This window comes from Ranitomeya imitator, chromosome 6 (genome assembly GCF_032444005.1).
Source record: "Ranitomeya imitator isolate aRanImi1 chromosome 6, aRanImi1.pri, whole genome shotgun sequence".
Lineage (NCBI taxonomy): Eukaryota > Metazoa > Chordata > Amphibia > Anura > Dendrobatidae > Ranitomeya > Ranitomeya imitator.
In genome coordinates, this window is record NC_091287.1 from 536,478,454 (window position 1) to 536,502,744 (window position 24,291).

General features: G+C 41.0%; 1 protein-coding gene across 2 annotated transcripts in view; it reads right to left on the bottom strand.

Annotated features, from left to right (window-relative positions):
* The window catches only part of ADCY8 (adenylate cyclase 8), a 376,530-nt gene that overhangs the window by 226,297 nt on the left and 125,942 nt on the right, over positions 1-24,291 (bottom strand). For both annotated transcript variants that reach the window (XM_069731929.1, XM_069731928.1), the window contains exon 2: positions 11,468-11,617. In XM_069731929.1, coding sequence (XP_069588030.1) covers positions 11,468-11,617 — 150 coding nt within the window. The remainder of the gene's footprint in view (positions 1-11,467; positions 11,618-24,291) is intronic.

Genomic DNA, 24,291 nt, shown 5'->3' on the forward strand with positions numbered 1-24,291 from the left:
CTGGATCACCAGAGGAGCGAGGTTTCAAGGCCAGAAATAGTTTACAATTATTTTTGAAACTCAGAAACTTAGTTCTATCACCAAAAAACAAATCAGGAATAGGAATTCTTGGTTCTAACATAGATTTCTGATCAATAGTGTCTTGAATCTTTTGTACTCTTGCCGAGAGCTGATCCACACATGAAGACAGACTTCTAATGTCCATTGCTACACCTGTGTCCTGAACCACCCAAATGTCTAGGGGAAAAAAAAAAAGGCAAAACACAGTGCAGAGGAAAAAAAATGGTCTCAGAACTTCTTTTTTTCCTCTATTGAGAATCATTAGTACTTGGGCTTCCTGTACTGTTATGATTAGGCAATTCAGTACCACAGTGAACATAGAGGTCAGAGCACATACAGTGACCTGACAATAATCCAAAAACATAGAACGAGCTCTGAGACGTGGGAACTCTGTTGACCGCAATTCCTAATCCTATCCAACAACACTAGAGGCAGCCGTGGATTGCGCCTAACGCTGCCTATGCAACTCGGCACAGCCTGAGAAACTAGCTAGCCTGAAGATAGAAAATAAGCCTACCTTGCCTCAGAGAAATACCCCAAAGGAAAAGGCAGCCCCCCACATATAATGACTGTGAGTAAGATGAAAAGACAAACGTAGAGATGAAATAGATTTAGCAAAGTGAGGCCCGACTTTCTGAACAGAGCGAGGATAGGAAAGGTAACTTTGCGGTCAACACAAAACCCTAAAAACCACGCAAAGGGGGCAAAAAGACCCTCCGTACCGAACTAACGGCACGGAGGTACACCCTCTGCGTACCAGAGCTTCCAGCAAACAAATAGATAAGCTGGACAGAAGAAAAGCAAACAAAATAGCAAAGGAAAACTTAGCTATGCAGAGCAGCAGGCCACAGGAACGATCCAGGAGGAAAACAAGTCCAATACTGGAACATTGACAGGAAGCCAGGATCAAAGCACTAGGTGGAGTTAAGTAGAGCAGCACCTAACGACCTCACCACATCACCTGAGGGAGGAAACTCGGAAGCCGCAGTACCACTTCCCTCCACCAACGGAAGCTTACAGAGAGAATCAGCCGAAGTACCACTTGTGACCACAGGAGGGAGCTCTGCCACAGAATTCACAACACAACCCACTCAATGTAGGGACATAGATCTGTCCCACTTCCTGTAGGGACATTGCTCCACCCACTTCCTGTAGTGAAATATCTCCTCCCCACTTCCTGTAGGGACATAGCTGCACCCACTTCCTGCAGTGACACAGCTCTGCCCCACTTCCTGTAGAGATACAAAGTCACACCCTTCTGAAAATCCATCTCGGAGTTTTTGCTGCTAGATACAGATTACTCTTGGCAACAGACGGTTGACAGCAAATTACCCAGAAGCGAGACACCAGGTGGCCATCACTTTGGAGTCATTTTTCAGGGATAAGACACCATAATTATCAAATAAAGTGATTTTCAGATTGTATTTTTATCGAAATAACTATCAAATCAGATCAAGTTGTGAGAAAGTTCAGGGGCCATTAAGGTTTATAAAAGAGCGGATCATTCCCCTGGAACACCAGCCTGACCAAAGAACTGAGGCGAGCTTCCAGGGCTGCAGAGCGGAGATGGAAAATATCCCACTCCAATGAGCACTTTATCGCATTCAAACAGTCCCTCACTACTTTCAAGACCACACTCGCCACAGCAAAACAGACCTACTTCTCATCTCTCATATCCTACCTGTCTCACAACCCTAAACAGTTATTCAACACCTTCAACGCTCTCCTCCGTCCCCCAGCACTTCCTCCCTCCCCACTCATCTCAGCTGAAGTCTTTGCCTCATTTTTCAAGCAGAAGATTGAGAACATCAGAGACAGTTTTAGTCGACAACCCCAGAGCCCTTCCTCCCAACTACCCATCCCTCCACCTCCAAAACCAACTTCTCCACCATTACAGAAGATCGACTCTCCACTCTACTCTCAAGATCGCATCTCACCACCTGTGCACTTGACCCGATCCCTTGCCACTTCATCCCAAACCTCACCACAGTCTTCATCCCAACTCTCACCCATCTCTTCAACCTATCACTAACAACTGGTGTTTTCCCCTCAAGCTTTAAATATGCCTCAATCACACCTATCCTCAAAAAGCCCTCTCTTGACCCATCCTCTGTATCTAGCTATCGCTCTATATCACTTCTCCCCTATGCCTCAAAACTACTGAAGCAACACGTCCATCTTGAACTGTCCTCCCATCTATCTTCCTGCTCCCTCTTCGACCGCTTACAATCAGACTTCCAGTCACACCACTCCACTGAAACTGCCCTAACTAAGGTCACCAATGACCTATTAACCGCCAAGAGCAAGCGACACTACTCTATCCTCCTCCTCCTGGACCTGTCCTCTGCCTTTGACACAGTGCACCATTCCCTATTATTACAGACCCTCTCATCCCTTGGCATCACAGACTTGGCCCTATCCTGGATCTCGACATAGCTAACTGACCGAACATTCAGCGTCTCCCATTCACACACCACCTCCTCACCTCGCCCTCTATCTGTCGGAGTCCTGCAAGGTTCAGTCTCAGGGCTCCTGCTCTTCTCTATTTACACCTTTGGCCTGGGACAGCTCATAGAATCTCATGGTTTTCAGCATCATCTCTATGCTGATTATACACAGATCTACATCTCGGGACCAGATATCACCACCCTACTAACCGAATCCCTCAATGTCTATCTGCTATTTCATCCTTCTTCTCCGCTAGATTTCTAAAACTTAACAAGGACAAAACAGAACTCATCGTCTTTCCCCCATCTCACGCGACCCCCACACGAACCTATCCATTACAGTAAACGGCTGCAAACTCTCCCCAGTCCCACAAGCTCGCTGTCTCGGGGTAATCCTCGACACTGATCTCTCCTTCAAACCGCATATCCAAGCCCTTTCCACTTCCTGCCGCCTTCAACTCAAAATATTTCACAGATCCTTACATTCCTAAACCAAGAATCTGCAAAAACCCTAGTACAGTTAGGGCCAGAAATATTTGGACAGTGACACAAGTTTTGTTATTTTAGCTGTTTACAAAAACATGTTCAGAAATACAATTATATATATAATATGGGCTGAAAGTGCACACTCCCAGCTGCAATATGATAGTTTCCACATCCAAATCGGAGAAAGGGTTTAGGAATCATAGCTCTGTAATGCATAGCGTCCTCTTTTTCAAGGGACCAAAAGTAATTGGACAATGGACTCTAAGGGCTGCAATTAACTCTGAAGGCGTCTCCCTCGTTAACCTGTAATCAATGAAGTAGTTAAAAGGTCAGGGGTGGATTCCAGGTGTGTGGTTTTGCATTTGGAAGCTGTTGCTGTGAGCAGACAACATGCGGTCAAAGGAACTCCCAATTGAGGTGAAGCAGAACATCCTGAGGCTGAAAAAAAAGAAAAAATCCATCAGAGAGATAGCAGACATGCTTGGAGTAGCAAAATCAACAGTTGGGTACATTCTGAGAAAAAAGGAATTGACTGGTGAGCTTGGGAACTCAAAAAGGCCTGGGCGTCCACGGATGACAACAGTGGTGGATGATCGCCGCATACTTAATTTGGTGAAGAAGAACCCGTTCACAACATCAACTGAAGCCCAGAACACTCTCAGTGAAGTAGGTGTATCTGTCTCTAAGTCAACAGTAAAGAGAAGACTCCATGACAGTAAATACAAAGGGTTCACATCTAGATGCAAACCATTCATCAATACCAAAAATAGACAGGCCAGGGTTAAATTTGCAGAAAAACACCTCAAGAAGCCAGCTCAGTTCTGGAAAAGTATTCTATGGACAGATGAGACAAAGATCAACCTGTACCAGAATGATGGGAAGAAAAAAGTTTGGAGAAGAAAGGGAACGGCACATGATCCAAGGCACACCTCATCCTCTGTAAAACATGGTGGAGGCAACGTGATGGCATGGGCATGCATGGCTTTCAATGGCACTGGGTCACTTGTGTTTATTGATGACATAAGAGCAGACAAGAGTAGCCCGGATGAATTCTGAAGTGTACCGGGATATACTTTCAGCCCAGATTCAGCCAAATGCTGCAAAGTTGATTGGACGGCGCTTCATAGTACAGATGGACAATGACCCCAAGCATACAGCCAAAGCTACCCAGGAGTTCATGAGTGCCAAAAAGTGGAACATTCTGCAATGGCCAAGTCAATCTCCAGATCTAAACCCAATTGAGCATGCATTTCACTTGCTCAAATCCAGACTTAAGATGGAAAGACCCACAAACAAGCAAGACCTGAAGGCTGCGGCTGTAAAGGCCTGGCAAAGCATTAAGAAGGGGGAAACCCAGCGTTTGGTGATGTCCATGGGTTCCAGACTTAAGGCAGTGATTGCCTCCAAAGGATTTGCAACAAAATATTGAAAATAAAAATATTTTGTTTGGGTTATGTTTATTTGTCCAATTACTTTTGACCTCCTAAAATGTGGAGTGTTTGTAAAGAAATGTGTACAATTCCTACATTTTCTATCAGATATTTTTGTTCAACCCTTCAAATTAAACGTTACAATCTGCACTTGAATTCTGTTGTAGAGGTTTCATTTCAAATCCAATGTGGTGGCATGCAGAGCCCAACTCGCGAAAATTGTGTCACTGTCCAAATATTTCTGGCCCTAACTGTACATGCCCTCATCATCTCTCGCCTTGACTACTGTAACCTCCTGCTCTGTGGCCTCCCCTCTAACACTCTCGCATCCCTCCAATCTATTCTAAACTCTGCTGCCCGACTAATCCACCTGTCCCCCCGCTATTCCCTGGCCTCTCCCCTCTGTCAATCCCTTCACTGGCTCCCCATTACCCAGAGACTCCAGTACAAAAGCCTAACCATGACATACAAAGCCATCCACAACCTGTCTCCTCCATACATCTGTGACCTCGTCTCCCGGTACTTTCCTGCACGCAACCTCCGATTCTCACAAGATCTTCTTCTCTACTCCCCTCTTATCTCCTTTTCCCACAATCGCGTACAAGATTTCTCTCGTGCATCACCCCTACTCTGGAACCCTCTACCACAACATATTAGACTCTCACCTACCATCGAAACCTTCAAAAAGAACCTGAAGACCCACCTCTTCCGACAAGCCTACAGCCTGCAGTAACCGATCGACCAAACCACTGCACGACCAGCTCTATCCTCACCTACTGTATCCTCACCCATCCCTTGTAGATTGTGAGCCCTCGCGGGCAGGGTCCTCTCTCCTCCTGTACCAGTTGTGACTTGTATTGTTCAAGATTACTGTACTTGTTTTATTATGTATACCCCTCCTCACGTGTAAAGCGCCATGGAATGACGCTATAACAATAAATAATAATAATAATTCCAAAATCAGTGGAATATATTGTATTTTTGCTGTCGGGACGTTGCCGGTGGTTATACTGTCTGTGAATGCAGTGAAGGTCACCTCGACCACCGCGCGTCTCCATCAAACATGGACTATGTGACATGACAGATGCTCTGGAGATTGGCACCTGCACCCAGAATGCCCAGTGCGCTACCAGTCATTTCCACAGATCTCACCCACGGCTGAGCGCAGAACTCCTGGGAAAATGTGATTGAAACGGACACTCTCCTCTCATCCAGTTTAATTTTGGCTGCATTCCTGCGTGCGTTCTATAAATGCCATCACCATGGCAATCCCAGGAGACCGGTCGCCATAGAAACACCTGTAATCTGACTGGGGGCTTACAGGGGCACACAACAATCTCTCGTTGGCACGCAGGCTTTCAAAATATATTGCACAAAACACAAAAAGCAAAAAAAAAGTATTGACGGTATATGACCGCAGACTTGGCAGAAGTGCCGTTTCTATGGGTACGACTCCCCCCCCCAAATCTGTGACATAGCGTTAATTACAGGAAGCAAGTACTGGCCATAAAGCCCGGAAGACAAAAAATGTACGGCCCCCCACGCAGTTATCACATCAATAAAGCGGAATCACAAAGTAATAAAAAGTTTTCAAACTTGCTCAAAAACTTTGGCCCTAATTCATCATTTGCAATTTTTTTAAGTCTTTCTTCTTTTATTTAGTCTTGTGGCATTCATTATACTGGCGCAAACCGTTCTTGAATTTTGCGCAAAATTTAAAAAAAAAACGTATTTTTGCTTTTAAACTTTTTGGTGACTTTTTAGCGCAAAAAAAAAAGTCTTACGTTTTGCAAAATATTACTAAAATTTGCTCCAAAATGACTGGTGTACATAAACACTCCGGGAGGGGGGGGGGCTGGAGTGCATCTGTGGAAGAGGTTTTCCAACTTTTTAAAAAGCTGCAAATGATGAATTGGATGAAAAAACTCTGTCCACATGAGCAAAGAAAAAAAATCAGATGAATACATGTAAAATAGACTGCAATGTAATGTGTAAAAAATAGGAGCAAATTAACAGAATGATTAAGTGCAAATGAAAAACAGGCGAAAAACACCAAAAACTAGATGATAAAGACAGAAATGCAACAATGAATAGGATCCTTTGTGTATCACTTCTTTGTGATTTTCAAGATCTCTGCATGATGTAATAGTTCACCAGATAGTAAACCTTATTTATCATCAATATAAATCAGAACAGACTGATCAAAAAATAGTGTATACCAAGCAGTACATATTTTATAAAGCAGTATTATAGTAGTTATATATTTACACATAGGGGCAGTATTATAGTAGCTATATTCTTGTACATAGAGGGCAGTATTATAGTAGTTATATTCTTGTACATAGAGGGCAGTATTATAGTAGTTATATTCTTGTACATAGGAGCAGTATTATAGTAGTTATATTCTTGTACATAGAGGGCAGTATTATAGTAGTTATATTCTTGTACATAGAGGGCAGTATTATAGTAGTTATATACTTGTACATAGGGGCAGTATTATAGTAGTTATATTCTTGTATATAGGAGCAGTATTATAGTAGTTATATTCTTGTATATAGGAGCAGTATTATAGTAGTTATATTCTTGTACATAGGAGCAGTATTATAGTAGTTATATTCTTGTATATAGGGGCAGTATTATAGTAGTTATATTCTTGTATATTGGAGCAGTATTTTAGTAGCTATATTCTTGTACATAGGAGCAGTATTATAGTAGTTATATTCTTGTACATAGGAGCAGTATTATAGTAGTTATATTCTTGTACATAGGAGCAGTATTATAGTAGTTATATTCTTATACATAGGAGCAGTATTATAGTAGTTATATTCTTGTACATGGGGCAGTATTATAGTAGTTATATTCTTGTACATAGGAGCAGTATTATAGTAGTTATATTCTTGTACATGGGGCAGTATTATAGTAGTTATATTCTTATACATAGGAGCAGTATTATAGCAGTTATATTCTTGTATATATGAGCAGCATTATAGTAGTTATATTCTTGTACATAGGAGCAGTATTATAGTAGTTATATTCTTGTACATAGGAGCAGTATTATAGTAGTTATATTCTTGTACATAGGAGCAGTATTATAGTAGTTATATTCTTGTACATAGGGGCTGCATTATAGTAGTTATATTCTTGTACATAGGAGCAGTATTATAGTAATTATATTCTGGTACATAGGGGCAGTATTATAGTAGTTATATTCTTGTACATAGGGGTAGTATTATAATAGATATATTCTTGTACATAGGGGCAGTATTATAGTAGTTATATTCTTGTACATAGGAGCAGTATTATAGTAGTTATATTCTTGTACATAGGGGCAGTATTATAGTAGTTATATTCTTGTACATAGGGGCAGTATTATAGTAGTTATATTCTTGTACATAGGAGCAGTATTATAGTAGTTATATTCTTGTACATAGGGGCAGTATTATAGTAGTTATATTCTTGTACATAGGAGCAGTATTATAGTAGTTATATTCTTGTACATAGGGGCAGTATTATAGTAGTTATATTCTTGTACATAGGAGTATTATAGTAGTTATATTCTTGTACATAGGAGTATTATAGTAGTTATATTCTTGTACATAGGGGCAGTATTATAGTAGTTATATTCTTGTACATAGGAGCAGTACTATAGTAGTTATATTCTTGTACATAGGGGCTGCATTATAGTAGTTATATTCTTGTACATAGGAGCAGTATTATAGTAATTATATTCTGGTTCTATAAATGCCATCACCATGGCAATCCCAGGAGACCGGTCGCCATAGAAACACCTGTAATCTGACTGGGGGCTTACAGGGGCACACAACAATCTCTCGTTGGCACGCAGGCTTTCAAAATATATTGCACAAAACACAAAAAGCAAAAAAAAAGTATTGACGGTATATGACCGCAGACTTGGCAGAAGTGCCGTTTCTATGGGTACGACTCCCCCCCCCAAATCTGTGACATAGCGTTAATTACAGGAAGCAAGTACTGGCCATAAAGCCCGGAAGACAAAAAATGTACGGCCCCCCACGCAGTTATCACATCAATAAAGCGGAATCACAAAGTAATAAAAAGTTTTCAAACTTGCTCAAAAACTTTGGCCCTAATTCATCATTTGCAATTTTTTTAAGTCTTTCTTCTTTTATTTAGTCTTGTGGCATTCATTATACTGGCGCAAACCGTTCTTGAATTTTGCGCAAAATTAAAAAAAAAACGTATTTTTGCTTTTAAACTTTTTGGTGACTTTTTAGCGCAAAAAAAAAAGTCTTACGTTTTGCAAAATATTACTAAAATTTGCTCCAAAATGACTGGTGTACATAAACTCACTCCGGGAGGGGGGGGGCTGGAGTGCATCTGTGGAAGAGGTTTTCCAACTTTTTAAAAAGCTGCAAATGATGAATTGGATGAAAAAACTCTGTCCACATGAGCAAAGAAAAAAAATCAGATGAATACATGTAAAATAGACTGCAATGTAATGTGTAAAAAATAGGAGCAAATTAACAGAATGATTAAGTGCAAATGAAAAACAGGCGAAAAACACCAAAAACTAGATGATAAAGACAGAAATGCAACAATGAATAGGATCCTTTGTGTATCACTTCTTTGTGATTTTCAAGATCTCTGCATGATGTAATAGTTCACCAGATAGTAAACCTTATTTATCATCAATATAAATCAGAACAGACTGATCAAAAAATAGTGTATACCAAGCAGTACATATTTTATAAAGCAGTATTATAGTAGTTATATATTTACACATAGGGGCAGTATTATAGTAGCTATATTCTTGTACATAGAGGGCAGTATTATAGTAGTTATATTCTTGTACATAGGGGCAGTATTATAGTAGTTATATTCTTGTATATAGGAGCAGTATTATAGTAGTTATATTCTTGTACATAGAGGGCAGTATTATAGTAGTTATATTCTTGTACATAGGAGCAGTATTATAGTAGTTATATTCTTGTACATAGAGGGCAGTATTATAGTAGTTATATTCTTGTACATAGAGGGCAGTATTATAGTAGTTATATACTTGTACATAGGGGCAGTATTATAGTAGTTATATTCTTGTATATAGGAGCAGTATTATAGTAGTTATATTCTTGTATATAGGAGCAGTATTATAGTAGTTATATTCTTGTACATAGGAGCAGTATTATAGTAGTTATATTCTTGTATATAGGGGCAGTATTATAGTAGTTATATTCTTGTATATTGGAGCAGTATTTTAGTAGCTATATTCTTGTACATAGGAGCAGTATTATAGTAGTTATATTCTTGTACATAGGAGCAGTATTATAGTAGTTATATTCTTGTACATAGGAGCAGTATTATAGTAGTTATATTCTTATACATAGGAGCAGTATTATAGTAGTTATATTCTTGTACATGGGGCAGTATTATAGTAGTTATATTCTTGTACATAGGAGCAGTATTATAGTAGTAATATTCTTGTACATGGGGCAGTATTATAGTAGTTATATTCTTATACATAGGAGCAGTATTATAGCAGTTATATTCTTGTATATATGAGCAGCATTATAGTAGTTATATTCTTGTACATAGGAGCAGTATTATAGTAGTTATATTCTTGTACATAGGAGCAGTATTATAGTAGTTATATTCTTGTACATAGGAGCAGTATTATAGTAGTTATATTCTTGTACATAGGGGCTGCATTATAGTAGTTATATTCTTGTACATAGGAGCAGTATTATAGTAATTATATTCTGGTACATAGGGGCAGTATTATAGTAGTTATATTCTTGTACATAGGGGTAGTATTATAATAGATATATTCTTGTACATAGGGGCAGTATTATAGTAGTTATATTCTTGTACATAGGGGCAGTATTATAGTAGTTATATTCTTGTACATAGGAGTATTATAGTAGTTATATTCTTGTACATAGGAGTATTATAGTAGTTATATTCTTGTACATAGGGGCAGTATTATAGTAGTTATATTCTTGTACATAGGAGCAGTACTATAGTAGTTATATTCTTGTACATAGGGGCTGCATTATAGTAGTTATATTCTTGTACATAGGAGCAGTATTATAGTAATTATATTCTGGTACATAGGGGCAGTATTATGGTAGTTATATTCTTGTACATAGGGGCAGTATTATAGTAATTATATTTTGGTACATAGGGGCAGTATTATAGTAGTTATATTCTTGTACATAGGGGTAGTATTATAATAGATATATTCTTGTACATAGGGGCAGTATTATAGTAGTTATATTCTTGTACATAGGAGTATTATAGTAGTTATATTCTTGTACATAGGGGCAGTATTATAGTAGTTATATTCTTGTACATAGGAGCAGTATTATAGTAGTTATATTCTTGTACATAGGAGTATTATAGTAGTTATATTCTTGTACATAGGAGTATTATAGTAGTTATATTCTTGTACATAGGAGTATTATAGTAGTTATATTCTTGTACATAGGGGCAGTATTATAGTAGTTATATTCTTGTACATAGGAGCAGTATTATAGTAGTTATATTCTTGTACATAGGAACAGTATTATAGTAGTTATATTCTTGTATATAAGGGGCAGAATTATAGTAGTTATATTATTCATAGTATTACTAGTTCCCTTACAAAAAATCCTCTGACGCATCGTATAAGAATATTTAAAAGGCAAGATAAGATCTGAAATGTTGAGTCATGATGGGAGTGAAATCCAGCAAAAAACATTGACACATATATTTATACCTAAAATGAAGGTTTCCATTCCTTTACTATATAACTTAACTTTTCCTGCCCCATTGCCATTATACTAGTTATGACTGGAATTGCACTTAAACTGTATGACGGTATTATCTTTGAGAGCACATTTACCGTACAATATAAGCAGTAATATGTGTTTTTCACTATATAATGACTATTCCTATTTCCCGCACTGTGATTGCTCGCTGGCTGAGATAAAATACCACAATTATACATATTGGATTTCTTATATTATCACAACTTTTTTTTTTAAACAACAGAAGTAAGGAAGATTTGAAAGCAGCCGAGATAAATACCTGTCTCTGGTTTTCAGTCTCAAGTCTCAGCCTTGCTTCCACGCATCTTCTAGTTTCCAGGAAGGCTTGTCGCTGAGCCCGATCGGACAGGTAGCTAATGAATATTCCTGCAGTGTTCATACACATAAACAACACAGCTTGTGCCACGATCTAGAAAAAAAAAATAGATAAAAAAAATGAAAACTTTGAAAAAGTTACACAAAAATGATTGACTCAATTTTAAATAACACGCGTTCCCCATAATACTCTAACAATGACCTTTGCACACGCTCATTAGATGCTTCAATGCAAAAATAACATCAAAGTCTATCCATTGCTGCTAATGTACATGTGCATTTCCTGAGAGAACCGGAAATATGCATCTAAAAGAGCCCTAGCGGCCAGTGTGAAAATGACAAGATTTGTATTTTTATTTTTAATACAGATTAAAAAATGGAAAAAAATTGCCCCCTACCAAAAAAACCAAAAACATAAAAAATAGGCAATTTTATAATGATACATTCACTTTAAATATACACATTTCATACTTTCCAAAAGTCAGATATATAAGCAGCCATGGGAAACCACGCTGATTTTTTTTAGCCCTTGCATAGGATGTCACAAAAAAGTCATCATGGGCAATTTGCAACTCTCTAAAATTGTGGATTATAAGGGCTTAATTTGCGCTCCCAAACTTTATAAACTGATTAATATTTTATTTTTAATTGTGCCTTAGGCTGGAGGCACATATGTCAGTTTTAGGTTGGAGCGACTTACGTAATTTTTAGGTTGCAGTCACATATGTAATTTTTAGACTGGAGTCACATATGTTGTTTTTCGGTTGCAGTCACATATGTAATTTTTAGACTGGAGTCACATATGTTGTTTTTCGGTTGCAGTCACATATGTAATTTTTAGACTGGAGTCACATATGTTGTTTTTAGGTTGCAGTCACATATGTAATTTTTAGACTGGAGTCACATATGTTGTTTTTCGGTTGCAGTCACATATGTAATTTTTAGACTGGAGTCACATATGTTGTTTTTCGGTTGCAGTCACATATGTAATTTTTAGACTGGAGTCACATATGTTGTTTTTCGGTTGCAGTCACATATGTAATTTTTAGACTGGAGTCACATATGTTGTTTTTAGGTTGCAGTCACATATGTAATTTTTAGACTGGAGTCACATATGTTGTTTTTCAGTTGCAGTCACATATGTAATTTTTAGACTGGAGTCACATATGTTGTTTTTCGGTTGCAGTCACATATGTAATTTAGGAGGCACATATGTTGTTTTTCGGTTGCAGTCACATATGTAATTTTTAGACTGGAGACACATATGTTGTTTTTCGGTTGCAGTCACATATGTAATTTTTAGAATGGAGGCACACATGTTGTTTTTAGGTTGCAGTCACATATGTAATTTTTTAGAATGGAGGCACATATGTTGTTTTTAGGTTGCAGTCACATATGTAATTTTTAGACTGGAGTCACATATGTTGTTTTTAGGTTGCAGTCACATATGTAATTTTTAGACTGGAGTCACATATGTTGTTTTTAGGTTGGAGTCAATTATATATTTTTTAGGCTGGAGTCACATATGTAATTTTTGGATAAGAATCTCATATGTTGTTTTTAGGTTGGAATCATATACGGTGCTTTTAATTTAGAGTCCATATGTAATATTTAGGGTGGAGGCACATATGTAATTTGTAGGGTGGAGTCACATACTGAAAGTGTTGCCACCCTTTAAATTGTTCCAGAAAATGAAATATTTTTCCCAGAAAGTTATTGCAATTACACACGTCTATTTCCCTTGTGTGCATTGGAACAACACAAAAAAAACTGAAAAAAGGCAAATTAGACATAATTTCACTCAAAACCCCCAAAATAAGCAGGACAAAAATTGTTGGCACCCTCAGTTTAGTATTTGGTTGCGTGCCATTTGGAAAAAATAACTGCAATCAATCGCTTCCTATAACCATCAAGCCTCTCACATCTCTCAACTGGAATTTTGGACAGTTTCTTTTGAAAAACTGCTCCAGGTCTTTCATACTTGAAGGTACCTTCTCCCAACAGCAATTTTAAGATCTCTCCACAGGTGATCAATGGCAATTAGATCAGGATTCATTGTTGGCCATTTCAGAACTCTCCAGGGCTTGTTTCCATCCATTTCTGGGGGCTTCTCGAAGTATGTTTAGGGTAATTTTCCTGCTGGAAAACCCATGACCTAGGATGCAGTTGACTGTATTTACTGTGTTTTTTTCTTCATAGGCCTCATTCCATTTTCAGTAAACAGTAGAATGATGTCCTTTACCAAAAAGCTCAATCTTGGTCTTATCTGTCTACAAGACACTTTCCCAGAAGGATTTTGGCTTACTCATGTCCATTTTGGCAGACTGCAGTCTAGGTTTTTTACAGTAGGTACGGAAAGTATTCAGACCCCTTTACATTTTTCACTCTTTGTTTCATTGCAGCCATTTGCTAAATTCAAAAAAGTTCATTTTTTTCTCGTTAATGTTCACTCTGTACCCCATCTAGACTGAAAAAAACAGAAATGTAGAAATTTTATGCAAATTTATTTAACAAGAAAAACTGAAATATCACATGGTCATAAGTCTTCAGACCCTTTTCTCAGACACTCATCTTTAAGTCACATGCCGTCCATTTCCTTGTGATCCTCCTTGAGATGGTTCTACTCCTTCATTGGAGTCCAGCTGTGTGTAATTAAACTGATAAGACGTGATTTGGAAAGGCGCAGACCTGTCTATATAAGACCTCACAGCTCACAGTGCATGTCAGACCAAATGAAAATCATGAGGTCAAAGGAACTGGCCAAGGAGCTCAGAGACAGAATTGTGGCAAGGCACAGATCTGGCCGAGGTTACAACAGAATTTCTGCAGTACTCAAGGTTCCTAAGAGCACAGTGGCCTCAATAATCCTTAAATGGAAGAAGTTTGGGACCACCAGAAGTCTTCCTAGACCTGGCCATCCAGCCAAACTGAGCAATCGTGGAGAAGAGCCTTGGTGATAGGTAAAGAAGAACCCCAAGATCACTGTGGCTGAGCTCCAGAGATACAGTAGGGAGATGGGAGAAAGTTCCACAAAGTCAACTATCACTGCAGTCCTCCACCAGTCAGGCCTTTATGGCAAAGTGGCCCAACGGAAGCCTCCCCTCAGTGTAAGACATATGAAAGCCCACATAGAGTTTGCTAAAAAACACATGAAGGACTCCCAGACTATGAGAAATAAGATTCTCTTGTCTGATGAGATGAAGATAGACCTTTTTAGTGATAATTCTAAGCGGTATGTGTGGAGAAAACCAGGCACTGCTCATCACCTGACCAATACAAACCCAACAGTGAAACATGGTGGTGGCAGCATCATGCTATGGGGGTGCTGTACAGCTGTAGGGACAGGACAACTGGTTGTCATTGATGGAAACATGAATGTGGCCAAGTACAGAGATATCCCGGATGAAAACCTCTTCCAGAGTGCTCTGGACCTCAGACTTGGCTGTTATGATAAGGTAATTCAGTACCACAATGGACATAGAGGTCAGAGCACATACAGTGATCTGACAATAACCCAAAAACATAGAACGAGCTCTGAGACGTGGGAACTCTGCTGACCGCAATCCCTAATCCTCTCCAACTACACTAGAGGCAGCCGTGGAATGCGCCTAACGCTCCCTATGCAACTCGGCACAGCCTGAGAAACTAGCTAGCCTAAAGATAGAAAATAAGCCTACCTTGCCTCAGAGAAATACCCCAAAGGAAAAGGCAGCCCCCACATATAATGACTGTGAGTTAAGATGAAAAGACAAACGTAGAGATGAAATAGATTTAGCAAAGTGAGGCCCGACTTTCTGAACAGAGCGAGGATAGGAAAGGTAACTTTGCGGTCAACACAAAACCCTACAACAACCACGCAAAGGGGGCAAAAAGACCCTCCGTACCGAACTAACGGCACGGAGGAACACCCTCTGCGTCCCAGAGCTTCCAGCAAGCAAGAAAAAACAAATAGACAAGCTGGACAGAAAAAACAGCAAACAAAATAGCAAAGCGAAACTTAGCTATGCAGAGCAGCAGGCCACAGGAACGATCCAGGAGGAAACAGGTCCAATACTAGAACATTGACTGGAGGCCAGGATCAAAGCACTAGGTGGAGTTAAATAGAGCAGCACCTAACGACTTCACCACATCACCTGAGGAAGGAAACTCAGAAGCCGCAGTACCACTCTCCTCCACCAACGGAAGCTCACAGAGAGAATCAGCCGAAGTACCACTTGTGACCACAGGAGGGAGCTCTGCCACAGAATTCACAACAGTACCCCCCCCCCTTGAGGAGGGGTCACCGAACCCTCACCAGAGCCCCCAGGACGACCAGGATGAGCCATATGAAAGGCACGAACAAGATCGGGAGCATGGACATCAGAGGCAAAGACCCAGGAATTATCTTCCTGAGCATAACCCTTCCACTTAACCAGATACTGGAGTTTCCGTCTTGAAACACGAGAATCCAAAATCTTCTCCACAATATACTCCAACTCCCCCTCCACCAAAACCGGGGCAGGAGGATCAACAGATGGAACCATAGGTGCCACGTATCTCCGCAACAATGACCTATGGAATACGTTATGTATGGAAAAAGAATCTGGAAGGGTCAGACGAAAAGACACAGGATTAAGAACCTCAGAAATCCTATACGGACCAATGAAACGAGGTTTAAACTTAGGAGAGGAAACCTTCATAGGAATATGACGAGAAGATAACCAAACCAAATCCCCAACAAGAAGTCGGGGACCCACACAGCGTCTGCGATTAGCGAAACGTTGAGCCTTCTCCTGGGACAAGGTCAAATTGTCCACTACATGAGTCCTAATCTGCTGCAACCTGTCCACCACAGTATCCACACCAGGACAGTCCGAAGACTCAACCTGCCCTGAAGAGAAACGAGGATGGAAACAGAGTTGCAGAAAAACGGCGAAACCAAGGTAGCCGAGCTGGCCCGATTATTAAGGGTGAACTCAGCCAAAGGCAAAAAGGACACCCAGTCATCCTGATCAGCAGAAACAAAGCATCTCAGATATGTTTCCAAGGTCTGATTGGTTCGTTTGGTCTGGCCATTAGTCTGAGGATGGAAAGCCGAGGAAAAAGACAAGTCAATGCCCATCCTACCACAAAAGGCTCGCCAAAACCTCGAAACAAACTGGGAACCTCTGTCAGAAACAATATTCTCTGGAATGCCATGTAAACGAACCACATGCTGGAAGAACAATGGCACCAAATCAGAAGAGAAAGGTAATTTAGACAAGGGTACCAAATGGACCATCTTAGAGAAGCGATCACAGACCACCCAAATGACCGACATCTTTTGAGAGACGGGAAGATCTGAAATAAAATCCATAGAGATATGTGTCCAAGGCCTCTTCGGGACCGGCAAGGGCAAAAGCAACTCACTGGCACGAGAACAGCAGGGCTTAGCCCGAGCACAAATCCCACAGGACTGCACAAAAGAACGCACATCCCGCGACAGAGATGGCCACCAAAAGGATCTAGCCACTAACTCTCTGGTACCAAAGATTCCAGGATGACCAGCCAACACCAAACAATGAACCTCAGAGATAACTTTATTCGTCCACCTATCAGGGACAAACAGTTTCTCCGCTGGGCAACGATCAGGTTTATTAGCCTGAAATTTTTGCAGCACCCGCCGCAAATTAGGGGAGATGGCAGACACAATTACTCCCTCTTTGAGGATACCCGCCGGCTCAGATAAACCCGGAGAGTCGGGCACAAAACTCCTAGACAGAGCATCCGCCTTCACATTTTTAGAGCCCGGAAGGTACGAAATCACAAAGTCAAAACGGGCAAAAAACAACGACCAACGAGCCTGTCTAGGATTCAACCGCTTGGCAGACTCAAGATAAGTCAAGTTCTTATGATCAGTCAAGACCACCACGCGATGCTTAGCTCCTTCAAGCCAATGACGCCACTCCTCGAATGCCCACTTCATGGCCAGCAACTCTCGATTGCCCACATCATAATTTCGCTCAGCAGGCGAAAACTTCCTGGAAAAAAAGGCGCATGGTTTCATCACCGAGCAATCAGAACTTCTCTGCGACAAAACAGCCCCTGCTCCAATCTCAGAAGCATCAACCTCGACCTGGATTGGAAGTGAAACATCTGGTTGACACAACACAGGGGCAGAAGAAAAACGACGCTTCAACTCTTGAAAAGCTTCCACAGCAGCAGAAGACCAATTGACCACATCAGCACCCTTCTTGGTCAAATCGGTCAATGGTTTAGCAATACTAGAAAAATTGCAGATGAAGCGACGATAAAAATTAGCAAAGCCCAGGAACTTTTGCAGACTTTTCAGAGATGTCGGCTGAGTCCAATCATGGATGGCTTGGACCTTAACAGGGTCCATCTCGATAGTAGAAGGGGAAAAGATGAACCCCAAAAATGAAACCTTCTGAACACCAAAGAGACACTTTGATCCCTTCACAAACAAAGAATTAGCATGCAGGACCTGAAAAACCGTTCTGACCTGCTTCACATGAGACTCCCAATCATCCGAGAAGATCAAAATGTCATCCAAGTACACAATCAGGAATTTATCCAGGTACTCTCGGAAGATGTCATGCATAAAGGACTGAAACACTGATGGAGCATTGGCAAGTCCGAATGGCATTACTAGATACTCAAAATGGCCCTCGGGCGTATTAAATGCAGTTTTCCATTCATCGCCTCGCTTAATACGCACAAGATTATACGCACCACGAAGATCTATCTTGGTGAACCAACTAGCCCCCTTAATCCGAGCAAACAAATCAGATAACAACGGCAAGGGGTACTGAAATTTAACCGTGATCTTATTTAGAAGGCGGTAATCTATACAAGGTCTCAGCGAACCATCCTTCTTGGCTACAAAAAAGAACCCTGCTCCTAATGGCGACAATGACGGGCGAATATGCCCCTTCTCCAAGGACTCCTTCACATAACTCCGCATAGCGGCGTGCTCAGGCACAGATAAATTAAACAGTCGACCTTTTGGGAATTTACTACCAGGAATCAAATCGATAGCACAATCACAATCCCTATGCGGAGGTAGGGTATCGGACTTGGGGTCATTAAATACATCCCGGTAATCAGACAAGAACTCTGGAACCTCAGAAGGGGTGGATGACGAAATTGACAGAAATGGGACATCACCATGTACCCCCTGACAACCCCAGCTGGACACAGACATGAATTTCCAATCTAATACTGGATTATGGACTTGTAGCCATGGCAACCCCAACACGACCACATCATGCAGATTATGCAACACCAGAAAGCGAATAACCTCTGATGTGCAGGAGCCATGCACATGGTCAGCTGGGTCCAGTACTGAGGCTTATTCTTGGCCAAAGGCGTAGCATCAATTCCTCTCAATGGAATAGGACACTGCAAGGGCTCCAAGAAAAACCCACAACGCCTAGCATACTCCAAGTCCATCAAATTCAGGGCAGCGCCTGAATCCACAAATGCCATGACAGAATACGATGACAAAGAGCAGATCAAGGTAACGGACAGAAGAAATTTTGACTGTACCGTACCAATGGTGGCAAACCTAGCGAACTGCTTAGTGCGCTTAGGACAATCAGAGATAGCATGAGTGGAATCACCACAGTAGAAACACAGCCCATTCAGACGTCTGTGTTCTTGCCGTTCAACTCTGGTCAAAGTCCTATCGCACTGCATAGGTTCAGGTTTAAGCTCAGGTAATACCGCCAAATGGTGCACAGATTTACGCTCACGCAAGCGTCGACCGATCTGAATGGCCAAAGACATAGACTCATTCAGACCAGCAGGCATAGGAAATCCCACCATGACATCCTTAAGGGCTTCAGAGAGACCCTTTCTGAAAATAGCTGCGAGCGCACCTTCATTCTATTGAGTGAGTACGGACCACTTTCTAAATTTCTGACAATATACCTCTATCTCATCCTGACCCTGACACAGAGCCAGCAAATTTTTCTCTGCCTGATCCACTGAATTAGGTTCATCGTACAGCAATCCGAGTGCCAGGAAAAACGCATCAATATTACATAATGCAGGATCTCCTGGCGCAAGAGAAAATGCCCAGTCCTGAGTGTCGCCACGTAAAAAAGAAATAATGATCCTAACTTGTTGAACTGGGTCACCAGAGGAGCGAGGTTTCAAAGCCAGAAATAGTTTACAATTATTTTTGAAACTCAGAAATTTAGTTCTATCTCCAAAAAACAAATCAGGAACAGGAATTCTCGGTTCTAACATAGAATTCTGAACCACAAAGTCTTGAATATTTTGTACTCTTGCCGTGAGCTGATCCACACATGAAGACAGACCTTTAATGTCCATCGCTACACCTGTGTCCTGAACCACCCAAATGTCTAGGGGAAAAAAAAGGCAAAACACAGTGCAGAGAAAAAAAAATGGTCTCAGAACTTCTTTTTTCCCTCTATTGAGAAACAGGCCGGCGTCACACTTGCGAGTTTTACGGACGTAAGAGCGCAGAAACTACGTCCGTAAAACTCGCAAAAAATACGGCACAATTATTCTCTATGCCCCTGCTCCTATCTGCCGTATTTTACTGATCAGTATTATACGGCTTTCTACGGCCGTACAAAATCGCAGCATGCTGCGTTTGTCACCGTACTGCGCAAGAAATACGCCAATGAAAGTCTATGTAAGCGTGAAAAATACGGATTACACACGGACAAGCAGTGTGACTTGCGAGAAATACGCAGCGCTGTTAGAGAGAAAAGCTGGTAATTCAGTGCGGTGTACAGTAAAATCACACTGACAGCTTACAGTAGAATAGGTAGAATAAATGTGTACACATAGAATAGGTATATATATATATATATATGTATGTCAGTGAGACACATATACAGTGGGGCAAAAAAGTATTTAGTCAGTCAGCAATAGTCCAAGTTCCACCACTTAAAAAGATGAGAGGCGTCTGTAATTTACATCATAGGTAGACCTCAACTATGGGAGACAAACTGAGAAAAAAAAATCCAGAAAATCACATTGTCTGTTTTCTTAACATTTTATTTGCATATTATGGTGGAAAATAAGTATTTGGTCAGAAACAAACAATCAAGATTTCTGGCTCTCACAGACCTTTAACTTCTTCTTTAAGAGTCTCCTCTTTCCTCCACTCATTACCTGTAGTAATGGCACCTGTTTAAACTTGTTATCAGTATAAAATGACACCTGTGCACACCCTCAAACAGTCTGACTCCAAACTCCACTATGGTGAAGACCAAAGAGCTGTCAAAGGACACCAGAAACAAAATTGTAGCCCTGCACCAGGCTGGGAAGACTGAATCTGCAATAGCCAACCAGCTTGGAGTGAAGAAATCAACAGTGGGAGCAATAATTAGAAAATGGAAGACATACAAGACCACTGATAATCTCCCTCGATCTGGGGCTCCACGCAAAATCCCACCCCGTGGGGTCAGAATGATCACAAGAACGGTGAGCAAAAATCCCAGAACCACGCGGGGGGACCTAGTGAATGAACTGCAGAGAGCTGGGACCAATGTAACAAGGCCTACCATAAGTAACACACTACGCCACCATGGACTCAGATCCTGCAGTGCCAGACGTGTCCCACTGCTTAAGCCAGTACATGTCCGGGCCCGTCTGAAGTTTGCTAGAGAGCATTTGGATGATCCAGAGGAGTTTGGGGAGAATGTCCTATGGTCTGATGAAACCAAACTGGAACTGTTTGGTAGAAACACAACTTGTCGTGTTTGGAGGAAAAAGAATACTGAGTTGCATCCATCAAACACCATACCTACTGTAAAGCATGGTGGTGGAAACATCATGCTTTGGGGCTGTTTCTCTGCAAAGGGGCCAGGACGACTGATCCGGGTACATGAAAGAATGAATGGGGCCATGTATCGTGAGATTTTGAGTGCAAACCTCCTTCCATTAGCAAGGGCATTGAAGATGAAACGTGGCTGGGTCTTTCAACATGACAATGATCCAAAGCACACCGCCAGGGCAACGAAGGAGTGGCTTCGTAAGAAGCATTTCAAGGTCCTGGAGTGGCCTAGCCAGTCTCCAGATCTCAACCCTATACAAAACCTTTGGAGGGAGTTGAACGTCCGTGTTGCCAAGCGAAAAGCCAAAAACATCACTGCTCTAGAGGAGATCTGCATGGAGGAATGGGCCAACATGCCAACAACAGTGTGTGGCAACCTTGTGAAGACTTACAGAAAACGTTTGACCTCTGTCATTGCCAACAAAGGATATATTACAAAGTATTGAGATGAAATTTTGTTTCTGACCAAATACTTATTTTCCACCATAATATGCAAATAAAATGTTAAAAAAACAGACAATGTGATTTTCTGGATTTTTTTTCTCAGTTTGTCTCCCATAGTTGAGGTCTACCTATGATGTAAATTACAGACGCCTCTCATCTTTTTAAGTGGTGGAACTTGCACTATTGCTGACTGACTAAATACTTTTTTGCCCCACTGTATGTATATATATTAATATTTATTCCAGCGCTATACAGCTTGAAAGCCGGTAATTCAATTACCGGCTTTTTCTTTCTCCTTCCTAAAACCCGACATGATTTGAGACATGGTTTACATACAGTAAACCATGTCTTCTCTCCATTTTTTTGCAGATTCCACACTACTAATGTCAGTAGTGTGTATCTGCAAAATTTGGCCGTTCTAGCTCTTAAAATAAAGGGTTAAATGGCGGAAAAAATTGGCGTGGGCTCCCGCGCAATTTTCTCCGCCAGAGTAGTAAAGCCAGTGACTGAGGGCAGATATTAATAGCCTGGAGAGGGTCCACGGTTATTGGCCCCCCCCTGGCTACAAATATCTGCCCCCAGCCACCCCAGAAAAGGCACATCTGGAAGATGCGCCTATTCTGGCACTTGGCCACTCTCTTCCCATGCCCGTGTAGCGGTGGGATATGGGGTAATGAAGGGTTAATGCCACCTTGCTATTGTAAGGTGACATTAAGCCTAATTAATAATGGAGAGGCGTCAATTATGACACCTATCCAAGCTCCCAGGCTTTCTAGGAAAGTTCCCACGATCTATGAACATCCAGCAGAGGGCGCCTCACCGCAAATGAAGCTAAATATAGCTCATTGATCTATATTTAGACTCATTCCCCGGGGTTTTGCAGCGAGGAGTAGCATTGCATTAGCAAAGCTCCTTGCTGCAAAATGTTTTAACCCCTTCAGAAGGATTTACATCGTTGGACGTTACAGATCTGCGGAGGGTAAGTATATTGTTGGTTTATTATGTTTTTTCTTTCACAGAACGAGGGTCTTCAGTGACTGGATTGGGCGTAGAATAAAATACTCCAACAACCATTGTTTTTATTTCATTAAAATAATTTTAAATAATGTGTTTGTGTTTTATTTAACCCTTTACTACAATTGGATTAATAATGGATAGGTGTCATAATTGACGCCTCTCCATTATTAATTAGGCTTAATGTCACCTTACAAAAGCAAGGTGGCATTAACCCTTCATTACCCCATATCCCACCGCTACACGGGAATGGGAAGAGAGTGGTCAAGTGCCAGAATAGGCGCATCTTCCAGATGTGCCTTTTCTGGGGTGGCTGGGGGCAGATATTTTTAGCCAGGGGGGGGCCAATAACCATGGACCCTCTCCAGGCTATTAATATCTGCCCTCAGTCACTGGCTTTACTACTCTGGCAGAGAAAATTGCGCGGGAGCCCACGCCAATTTTTTCCGCCATTTAACCCTTTATTTTAAGAGCTAGAACGGCCAAATTTTGCAGATACACACTACTGACATTAGTAGTGTGGAATCTGCAAAAAAAATGGAGAGAAGACATGGTTTACTGTATGTAAACCATGTCTCAAATCATGTCGGGTTTTAGGAAGGAGAAAGAAAAAGCCGGTAATTGAATTACCGGCTTTCAAGCTATATAGCGCTGGAATAAATATTAATATATATACATATATGAGTCTAATGACATATATATATATATATATATATATATATATATATATATATATATATAGACAGTGTATATATATATATTTTTTTCTTTTTGGGACACATGGATCATTTCTATAGCGGTATGTTGGTTTTGCAAGCCTGCGAGAAAACCACGCAGTACGGATGCCATACGGATTACATACGGAGGATGCCATGCGCAAAAAACACTGACACACCCTGCCTACGGAGGAGCTACGGACCACTATTTTCGGGACATTTCAGCGTATTACGGCCGTAATATACGGACCGTATTTTCATACGCTGAGTGTGAAGCCGGCCTCATAAGTACTTTTGGCCTCCAGTACTGTTATGATAAGGTAATTCAGTACCACAATGGACATAGAGGTCAGAGCACATACAGTGATCTGACAATAACCCAAAAACATAGAACGAGCTCTGAGACGTGGGAACTCTGCTGACCGCAATCCATAATCCTCTTCAACCACACTAGAGGCAGCCGTGGATTGCGCCTAACGCTCCCTATGCAACTCGGCACAGCCTGAGAAACTAGCTAGCCTGAAGATAGAAAATAAGCCTACCTTGCCTCAGAGAAATACCCCAAAGGAAAAGGCAGCCCCCACATATAATGACTGTGAGTAAGATGAAAAGACAAACGTAGAGATGAAATAGATTTAGCAAAGTGAGGCCCGACTTTCTGAACAGAGCGAGGATAGGAAAGGTAACTTTGCGGTCAACACAAAACCCTACAACAACCACGCAAAGGGGGCAAAAAGACCCTCCGTACCGAACTAACGGCACGGAGGAACACCCTCTGCGTCCCAGAGCTTCCAGCAAGCA